General features: G+C 39.8%; 1 protein-coding gene across 1 annotated transcript; it reads left to right on the top strand.

The window, feature by feature from the left end:
* Positions 1 to 629: 629 nt before the first annotated feature.
* Positions 630 to 8,492, top strand: LOC126085680 (trace amine-associated receptor 2). Its single transcript, XM_049901287.1, has 2 exons — positions 630 to 676; positions 7,493 to 8,492. Exon 2 carries the CDS (start codon positions 7,500 to 7,502, stop codon positions 8,490 to 8,492), a length of 993 nt encoding a protein of 330 aa, XP_049757244.1. The 5' UTR covers positions 630 to 676; positions 7,493 to 7,499.
* Positions 8,493 to 10,117: the final 1,625 nt, after the last annotated feature.

The raw sequence follows: 10,117 nt of genomic DNA, 5'->3' as shown, positions 1-10,117 counted from the left end.
ACATTTTCTCATCATAAAAAAAAAAATCAAACCCATTGCCATTGAGTTGGTTCTAACTCATAGTGACCCTATAGGACAGAACAGAACTGCCCCATAGGGTCCCTAGGTTGTGATTTTTACAGGAGCAGAGCCCTAGGTATTTTCTCCCTCAGAGATGCTAGTGGATTTGAACTGCTGACCCTGGGTTAGTAGCCTAGTGCTTAACAGCTAAGCCGTCAGGGCTCCTTTTCTCATGATAAAACATGATAGCATGATATAAATGTGAATATGCTATAAAATGGAAGCAGAGATTTTTCTTCCTCTTTCTCTTCTTCAGGAAGAGCTACTGAAAGAGACTGAAACAGCACAGCCCGCATAATTTGTGAGGCCCACTGCAAAATGAAAAGGCGTGAGCCTTTGTTAAAAAGTGGTTTAGAATTGTATGATGGAGACAGCACAGAATCACATAAGTGTGGGCCCTTCTAAGCTCATGGCCTGTGTGACTGTCCGGGTCCCATGTCCATGAAAGGGCTGAGCTGGCTTGGATCACTCAGAATAGGTATAATTTTAATCCAAACAGAAACCTAATGTCTTCTAATGACCAGTTTTATTTCATCTACATCTGGAATATGTTACCTCTCAAGGCTGTTACATCAGTGTAAGATAAACTTTTACATTTTAAAAGAGAAAAAACAAAACAGACCCTTTAACACATAAGTAGATTTAAACCAATAGCATCTGAGAAAATTTGGGCATAATCATGTAAGTTTCTTAAAAAGATGATAATTATGCCCTGTTTCTTCAGATCTGGAGTCCCCAAGTGCACAAACAATTAAGTGTTCAACTGCTAACTGAAAGGTTGGCAGTTCAAATCCACCCAGAGGCATCTGGGAAGAAAAGCCTGGTGATCTGCTTCTGAAAGGTCACAGCCCTGAAAACCCTACAGAGTGCAGTTCTGCTCTGCACACGTGAGGTTTCAGTGACTTGATGGCAACTGGGCAAGAGGGTTGATGAGATTTGTTCTTTTAGCCACAGTTACACAAAGAAAAAGAGAAAAACAATGGGTGGTAAGGCGCCCGCTCCGTGGCTGGAATGTGAGAGAAAATGTGGAATGTGACAGACTCAGATCTTCCTAAAGAGAAAACCAAAACCAAACCCATTGCTGTGGAGTCAATTCTGACTCCTAGTGACCTTTTAAGACAGAATTGAACTGCCCTATAAGATTTCAATGGAACGGCTGATGGATTTGAATTGCCAACCTCTTGGTTAGCAGCCAAGTTCTTAACCACTGTGCCACTAGAGCTCCTCCTAAAGAGAAACCAAAAAAACAAAAAACCCACACCCGTTGCAGTCGAGTTGATTCTGACTCATAGTGACCCCACAGGACATAGTAGAACTGCCCCATGGAGTTTTCATGGAGCGCCTGGTGGGTTTGAACAGCCTACCTTTTGGTTAGCAGCTGTAGCTTTTACTCACTGCGCCACCAGGGTTTCCACAAATCCAATTTTATGCTTGAACCACTGATCCCATCTATGTGTAGTTGGGATCAGGTTCCTTCCTCAGGGCCACGTGTCACCTGGTTCAGATTTGCTTTGACAGTCTTTAGGTAATAGTGAACTTACAGCCTTCAGAACCGCAGGTGATGCAAACTTAGGTAAGCAGAGATGCCTGAGAAGATGGAGGCCTGGCATGGGCTCATTTAGCTGTTAAACTTTAGAATGGCTTGACTTTTTTTTTTTTTTCTTCTTAATTTCCCAGTGCAATTCCTTTGGGACTAATTGTTCAGGTATAAAACAGCACAATTTACATAGTCGAGGTCTTCCAGTCCCACATAAGCATTCATAGTGGTTAGAAAATAAAAAAAAAATAGAAATTTCCTTCCATAAGGAGTCAACAATGGCGTCTCCTGCAGTGCAACAGGTATGTAGAAAAGGGATGAAGACAGATCTCCGCTTTCTCTTAAGTTTTTGTTGCGAAGGAAATTGCAGCCGTAATAATGCAGTAGGATTGCTAGTGCACTGATGCTTCCTGTTTGCATTTTGATCATATACAGAGAGTGAGACTGTGTAAAAGTCAGAAGGTTGTAGAAGATGCAGGACTTTCTTTGCATTTGTACTAAAAGGCAGAGTCATTTGAATATGTGAATAGGATAATGTGCCACTTCTTGGCAGTGCCACCTGTTTCCCAGGAAAAAGATTTAGAATCCTGGAAAGAGTCACCTGTTCATAAGTGGCTGAGTAAATTATTTATCGTAAGTATTCATCTGGGCTAATTACATCTAAGACCGTTCCTTTACTTTCTTAGGAGAAAATTTTTCTAGTCCAATGTTTTGTTGAATGTGGTGGTCATCCCCAACAAGGCAAGGAGGAGGGAAGGAATGGATGGAAAATGAGAGGAAAGCAGTCTTTACTAGTGTTCGTTATACATTAGGCACTGTGCTAAAAAGTGTTCATATACATTGTTTCAAGGAGTCCCGGTGGTGTAGTAGTTAAGCACTTGGCTTCTCACAGAAAGGTCCGCAGTTCAAACCCACTAACTGCTCCGAGGGAGAAAGATGTGGCAGTCTGCTTCTGTAAAGATTTACAGCCTTGGAAACCCTATGGGCAGTTTTATTCTGTTCTATAGGGTCACTATGAGCCAGAGTCAACTCGATGGGAATGGGTTATACATTATTTCATATGGTAAGATTCATTAGCTTTAAAGATTTAATAGAAATTGAATAACTGAAAAAATCAATAGCTTGAATAAGGTCAAAATAATTCAGGGAAAGCAGAAAGAACGATAAGCAGGCAGAAGGATTTTGTAAAGCCTCTAAGAAGTCTTAAGTCTTAAATAATGGCTAACAGTAGAGGAAATATTTAAGTGCTGGAAGTACTATTTACATTTAATGACTGGGTAAAAAGTCATGAGATCACATTAGAAAAATCAGCTTGAGAAAATTATTACTGTGGTCATGGTCCTGCAGTTAGTTACTTTTTCCAGGAATGTAAAAACATTATTCTTTTAACAATAGAATAAACAAAGTGTTAGACATGGTATCTATTCGTAAGCTGAATGGGCAAGCAATTCATTGTGTTTCAAATCTTTCATTTTTATGTCTGACCTTCCCTTGGAAATATATAGTAATGAAGGAAAGGCCAGACTTACCATTTCATTCTGTTACAATTCATGTATCTATAGGTTTAAAAAAATAGAAAATACTTGAAAAATCTAGACTTGAAAATATTATTTTATGCATTTAGCTTTCCGCAGGTAATCAATCTGAAAGTTATGAAAGACATAGCCACTGAAAGGTTTAAACTGGGTGACGGATGCCACATGCAAGCAACTTGCCACCTATACCAAGGCAAATGATGATACTTAAATGGAATTTACTTAAAATACTATTGATGAACTCATCAAATAGTCATGTAATGTGCCCCTGTTCTGTGACAGATGTATAAAGAATACAAATATGAACTTATTCATAGTATTATGTGCTTCAAAGAACTTTATCCTAGTTCTTAGAGCTGATTGACAAATTAAAGTGACATTCCTGAATGCCGAAAGGGAAGGGGGTTGAGCTCCCCCACACCGTGGTTTTACCTTAGAGGGACTGAGTGTGACTTCTACACTCAGAAAAGTGGGAGCATAGATGATTAATGACATCAGAATAATTACAGCAGGAACACAAAGAAACGTACCTTTGTTATGGAGTTGACTTTAGGATAAGAATATTGTCTTTTTTTCCTTTTTGCCATTTTTATTAAGGTGAAATCATTTTTATTTCTCGTAGCTTTCCTCGCTAAGAATTAAAGTGGTACAGAAAACAAACGAAAGTTCTTTGGCTCTCCTGTTTTTAATGAGCGTGCTGAAAGTGACTAGGAGCTTTCTTATTTCCCCCAGTATTTTCTTCTGCAATGGTGCTTAACTAGTCAACAGGTGGCAAACAAGGAATGGCAAGTAACCAAAAAGCTTGGTAGCAAAAGTGGGAAAATCCTTCTGCTCTTACCTTTTTCCTGTGAGAATGTTAGGAGGAACAGGAAAGAAATGCCATGTGTATATTAAAGCCAGGTTACCAAATCATGGAGTCAATTCACTCACGGTGACCCCATGTGGTGTAAATGTTAATGCAATTGGCTACTGACTGAAAAGGTTGGAGGTTCGTGTCCATGCAGAGGCATCTTGACAGAAAGGCCTGGCAACCTACTTCTGAAAAATTAGCCACTGAAAACTCTATGGAGCACAGTTACACCCTGACACACATGGGGTCACCATGTGCATATTAGAAATCCCTATTTTTAGCTTTTATTTGCTAAAAATGTTGGAGAATCAGTTGTAACATTTTAGAAATTTTTGAAAAATTTCTGCCTTTCAGAATTTGGGGCAAATTTTGGATACAAATGTTTTGAAGAAACGAGCTTTCAGGAATAACTCTGTCAGTATTCTAAACAGCAGCCATGGCATTATCTGGCAGACTCTAAAGGCAGTTTGGTAGTGTTTCTACTACAGGATGTATGAGCACGCATATCCTGGATTTAAAGATGGCTCCTTCCCCTTTAGTTCCGTTGGTAAAATATGTCCCGTCAGTCAGTCAGGCCATTAGTAGTTCCACGCAGATGGGACAGGACCACAGAGCAGGAAAGATAAATACAAAATTGCCTTGGAATCTCCATTTGGAAGTTGTTGAAAAATATTTTCATTTCAAATCTGCACTTATTCTTCTATAACTAAATTAATTGCTTTAATTTTTTTTTTTTTTAACTCATTACCCAAATTTAAGAACAAAGTGAGAAAGCTCCTATTGATTATATACTTGCTAAGAACATTGGCTCGGGAATAACAATGAAACTAGAAACCCCTCCCTTCTCCCAATCTATTTTCTCCAACATCAAACCAAACCTGTTGCCATCTAGTTGATTTTGACTCATAGGGACCCTATAAGACAGAGTAGAAGAGGAGCGGGTGGGCTCAAACAGCCAACCTTTCAGTTAGTAGCTGAGTGCTTAACCACTTTGCCACCAGGGCTCCCTGTCTGCCCCTCAGACCCTGTATTTTCCTATGAGGTCTCAGAGATCACTGAGAATTACTGTCTGGAGATCTCAGAACATCCACAGCCTCCTGTCTTTTCTTCACTCTTCCTTTTTTGCTTAGGACAGGCTTTTCCTCCCTCAAATCAAATCCTACTCACCCACCAAGACCCGGATGAAAAGTCAGATCCTCACTGAAGCAATTTGTCTATCCCAGCCTGAGGTTATCTTGCCTATTTTTAATCTTTGAGCACACATTTTGCCTAGACGTCTCTTCGGCCAATTAATCACCACTGTTGCACTTATTGGAGGACCTGGTGGCACAGTGGTTAAGAGCTTGGCTGCTAACCAAAACATCAGCAGTTCGAATCCACCAGCCGTTCCTTGCAAACCCATGGGGCAGTTCTACTCTATCCTATAGGGTCACTATGGGTCGAAATGGACTTGACAGCAACAGGGTTTTTTTTTTTTTTTCTGGTAGCTTTTCTTGAAGGAGCACTGGTGACACCGTTGTTAAGCGCTAGGCTGCTAACCCAAAGGTGGGCAATTCAAACCCACAAGCTGCTCCACCAGAGAAAGATGTGGCCATCTGCTTCCGTAAAGATTTCAGCCTTGGAAACCCCGCGGGACAGTTCTACTCTGTTCTATAGGGTCGCTGTGAGTCAGAAGGCCTCTACTACAGTGGATTTGGTTTTTTGGTTTGGTGCTCCTATTTATGGCGAGGCATCAGTTACGTTTTAAGTGTTGATGTGCTGTGTTTTGTCTCTTTAGCTGTTTTGTAGAATGTTTGAAGCCAGGGACTATGTTCATGCTTTCTTTTTCCTTTCATTGTGCCTTGCATATTTTGGGCATTCAATAAATATTTCTTGCTCATTCCGTAACAGAGGTCTTACAACACCGAAACACCAAACCTGTTGCAGACGAGTCAATTCTGTCTCATAGCGACCCTATAGGACAGATAGGGTTTCCAAGGAGTGCCTGGTGGATTCAAACTGCCGACTTTTTGGTTAGCAGCCGAATGCTTAGCCACTATGCCACCAGGAATTCCAACACAGATGAGAATTTATGGTTGATTTTTTTATTAACTGGTCAAGTCTGTTATGTATGGGGTCAGTCATGCTCAAAGGCTTTTCTGCAATATTAATAGCCATACTTTGCATTTAGATAGTGTTTTTCTTCTAATGTACATTTGAAAAATTATCCTCATACATGTTACATTCCCAATTTACATGTAAATGTTAACATACAGATTTATATATGCAAAATGAATATCCTGACCCTCTACAAGGAGAGCATGAGTGAGAGTTGTTTGTCTTGTAGTGAAGCTGGCTTGTTGTCCTAAAGCCCCCAAACCACCTGCCCCTCAGCCCTCTCTGTGACCCACTCACCAGAAGTTGTCAGACAGTTGTTGCCTGTTTTGTGTTGCACAGGGCTCTGAGGAAAGGTACTCAGGAGGTACACTTGCTCTTAACAAAGAAGTGAGGGCAGCCCAGCTTTGGCCTCTGCCCACCTCTGAATTAGCTGCTCTGGCTGGTGAGGTGCTTCTCAAGGCTTCATGACTGACTGAAAAGGATGAGTCTACCAGATCATTAAAAAAAAAACAAAAAAAACAATGTCCATCAAGTTGACTCCAACTCATGACACCTCAGTTGTGTCAGAGTGGATATTGCCCAAGGTAGAAATGTGCTCCATAGGGTTTTCAATGGCTGATTTTTTGGAATTTGATCACCAGACCTTTCTTCCAAGGCACCTGTAGGTAGACTTGAACCTACGACCTTTCAGTTAGCACCCAAATGTGTTAGACATTTATATCATCCAGGGACTCCACCAGATTGTAGGGGTCCATAAATGGTTCTTCTTCCTTAAAATAACACACACACACACACAAATCAAATCAAGGTGAAAAGAATAGAACACATGAATAAAACTACTTTCAAATAATAACCTCCAAATCCCACAAGGCAATAGATCTTCATCAGTTCCAATCTGACTACATATTCCGAACTCATTCAAGGAAGAAGTGCATGTGTTGTCTATTAGATGCCTGTTCTTTCTAGGCGCATAAGGAGGATCAATTATAATAAGTTCAATAATGTGCTTCTTTCTTCTTATTTTAATTTCAAGTCCTGGAATAAAGTAAGAACTTATTAATGTTGGTGGAGTAACTTGAACGAAGGAAAGTAAAAAGAAAATAGTGATCATTTAAGCCCATTATGTGGCACAGTGTGGCAAAGGTCGGGAGTTCGAATCCACCAGCTGCTCTTTGGAGACCTATGTGGCAGTTCTCCTCTGTCCTATCAGGTCGCTATGAGTCACTATGGGTAGAACCCTACGAATTTACGAATGAAGGTTAAGATAAATGTGAAAGATTATAAATATTTTAGCATGCACGAATTGTCATCTTTGACTCTTCTGTGTCTTTCATTAGTCTTTTTATGAAAGTATGTACAAAATATAGAATTTTTGCTATTATCTAACAAAATTCTGTGTGTTTTTGCTTTTCTGAAGGAAATGCTTGATTGCTCCGAATATGGAAATGGATCTTGCACAGAAAATGAAAGGTCAGTGGGTGTCCGAGCTGCCATGTATGTATTTTTGGCTGGAGCTATATTCATCACGGTGTTTGGCAATCTTGCCATGATAATTTCCATTTCCTACTTCAAGCAGCTTCACACACCAACCAACCTCCTCATCCTCTCCATGGCCGTGACTGATTTTCTCCTGGGATTCACCATCATGCCATATAGTATGATCAGATCTATGGAAAATTGCTGGTATTTTGGGCTTACATTTTGCAAGATTCATTATAGTTTTGACTTGATGCTTAGCATAACGTCCATTTTCCATCTTTGTTCAGTGGCCATTGATAGATTTTATGCTATCTGTTACCCTTTACATTACTCTACCAAAATGACGGTTCCGGTCATTAGACGGTTGCTACTTCTCTGCTGGTCAATACCTGGAGCATTTGCGTTTGCGGTGGTCTTCTCGGAGGCCTACGCGGATGGAATAGAAGGCTATGACATCTTGGTTGCTTGCTCTAGTTCCTGCCCTGTGATGTTCAACAAGTTATGGGGGACCACTTTGTTTATGGCAGGTTTCTTCACTCCTGGGTCTGTAATGGTGGGGATTTATGGCAAAATTTTTGCAGTATCTAGAAAACATGCTCGTGTAATCAATAACTTGCCAGAAAATCAAAATAACCAAATGCGGAAAGACAAAAAAGCAGCCAAAACTTTAGGAATAGTGATGGGCATTTTCTTGTTATGTTGGTTTCCCTGTTTCTTTACAATTTTACTGGATCCCTTTTTGAACTTTTCTACTCCTGCAGTTTTGTTTGATGCCCTGACATGGTTTGGCTATTTTAACTCCACGTGTAATCCCTTAATATATGGTTTCTTCTATCCCTGGTTTCGAAGAGCACTTAAATACATTTTGCTAGGTAAAATTTTCAGCTCACATTTCCATAATACTAATTTGTTTTCTCAAAAAGAAACTGAATAGATTTATTCTGTATGAGTGAATTGAAACAAAAGGACTGGAGCTTAGAAGAATAAAATTGTTTAAAATGTGTGTGTGTGTGAAAGAGAGACAAAGAGAGAGATTTTGGCTAGCATAAAAAACTTTTAGGTTTTAAGACTTGAGGGGGAAAAAAAAAAAGAAATCTCTTTGTACTAAAAACCCCTCCAATTTTTTATCAGAATCCTTCCTACAACCACTCCTTCCAGGTGGAGGGAAAACAGAGAAAAGAAAAAGTAGGTGAGGAATTGAATGGGAAAAAGACAGGAATGTAATGAGGAGAACACACAAAAACTTTAATACTATTCAGAAGGAATCAAAACACAAGTTGAGCTTGGTGAATATTGTCCCCCATGAAAAAAAACCACACATGCTTTGTGTGACGTTTTCCTTTACTTTTTGTTCTTCAGTGTCTGATCGGATGTATTTTGGAACATCAACAGCTAAAATTATAGGGAAGTCAACATGAAAATAAAAATCTCAAATAGCCATTGTCTGTCAGACATCAGTCATTGGTTAGCTGAGAGTCAAGCCTTTGCTAGATTTTACAGTTGTGAGAGTAAACGTTTTTTAAATGAAAGAAGAAAGGGAAAGCTGTGCAACTGAGGCTGCAGATTCCACACAAGTTTTCATTAATGTATCATCTTAATCATAGCAGTTGGCAATCTTGTGATTTAGGAAGCCAGAGAAGTCTATACAGTACCTTCCTTTCTGCCTCAGGCTCCTCCATATTGTGTACTGCTTTTTGGTGGTCTGATTTTTAATAAAAGTATCTACCAAAAATACATTGCATTCTGAACCCATCATTCCTTTTTGCTTAATATTTATACATATATTTTTGAATAGGAGAGTAGTAGTAGGAAGATGCGAAGAAGAAAACTAATAATTACAGGGGCCTCAAATTTTTTTTTTTTTTTCTGGGTACTAGCAGGAGCCCTGGTGGTGCAGCGGTTAAGTGCTCAGTGGTTTGAACCCACCATCTGCTCTGTGGCAGAAAGATGTGGCAGTCTGCTTCCATAAAGATTGCAGCCCTGGAAACCCTGTGGGGCAGTTCTACTCTGTTCTACAGGGTCTCTGTGGGTTGGAATCAACTCTACCACACTGGATCTTTTTCTTTTGGGTTCTGGGTACTAGAAGCTTTGTATTTGCTATTTAGTGTCTTTTTTTTTTTATAGCTGTAAGCTGAGGCTCAATTAATAGCTTGTAAAATTAATGAATCCATGTAGTGGAAAACCCCAGTGCTGTCCAACGGTTTTGGGTCGAGTTGATTCCGACTCATAGCAACAGTGTAGAACTGCCGCATAGTTTCCGAGGAGCGCCTGACGGATTCGAACTTTTGACCCTTTGGTTAGCAACCGTAGCACTTAACCACTACGCCACTACAACAAATGGTGTGCTGGTAAACGTTGTTTAACAGTTGCCTGTCAAAACAAACAAACAACAACACAAAAAACACTATGATTTGTAGAGTTTATCAATCTCCGTGTGTAAAATAAAGTTCCATCACAGCTGATTTCAAGCTACTAGTGTAAAATCAACTGGCTTTCAAAATTCCTAAAAATTCTCACAAGCAGGTGTAAGTGGTTCCAGTGTACCACTGGCTGAGAACA

This window comes from Elephas maximus, chromosome 1 (assembly GCF_024166365.1).
Source record: "Elephas maximus indicus isolate mEleMax1 chromosome 1, mEleMax1 primary haplotype, whole genome shotgun sequence".
Classification (NCBI taxonomy): Eukaryota; Metazoa; Chordata; class Mammalia; order Proboscidea; family Elephantidae; genus Elephas; species Elephas maximus.
The sequence above is the reverse complement of the archived record's forward strand: the minus strand, read 5'-3'. Positions and strand labels throughout refer to the sequence as shown.

Bases quoted from the DNA above. Each gene is read 5' to 3' on its own strand.
- LOC126085680 (XM_049901287.1), top strand. From the start codon at position 7,500: ATGCTTGATTGCTCCGAATATGGAAATGGATCTTGCACAGAAAATGAA.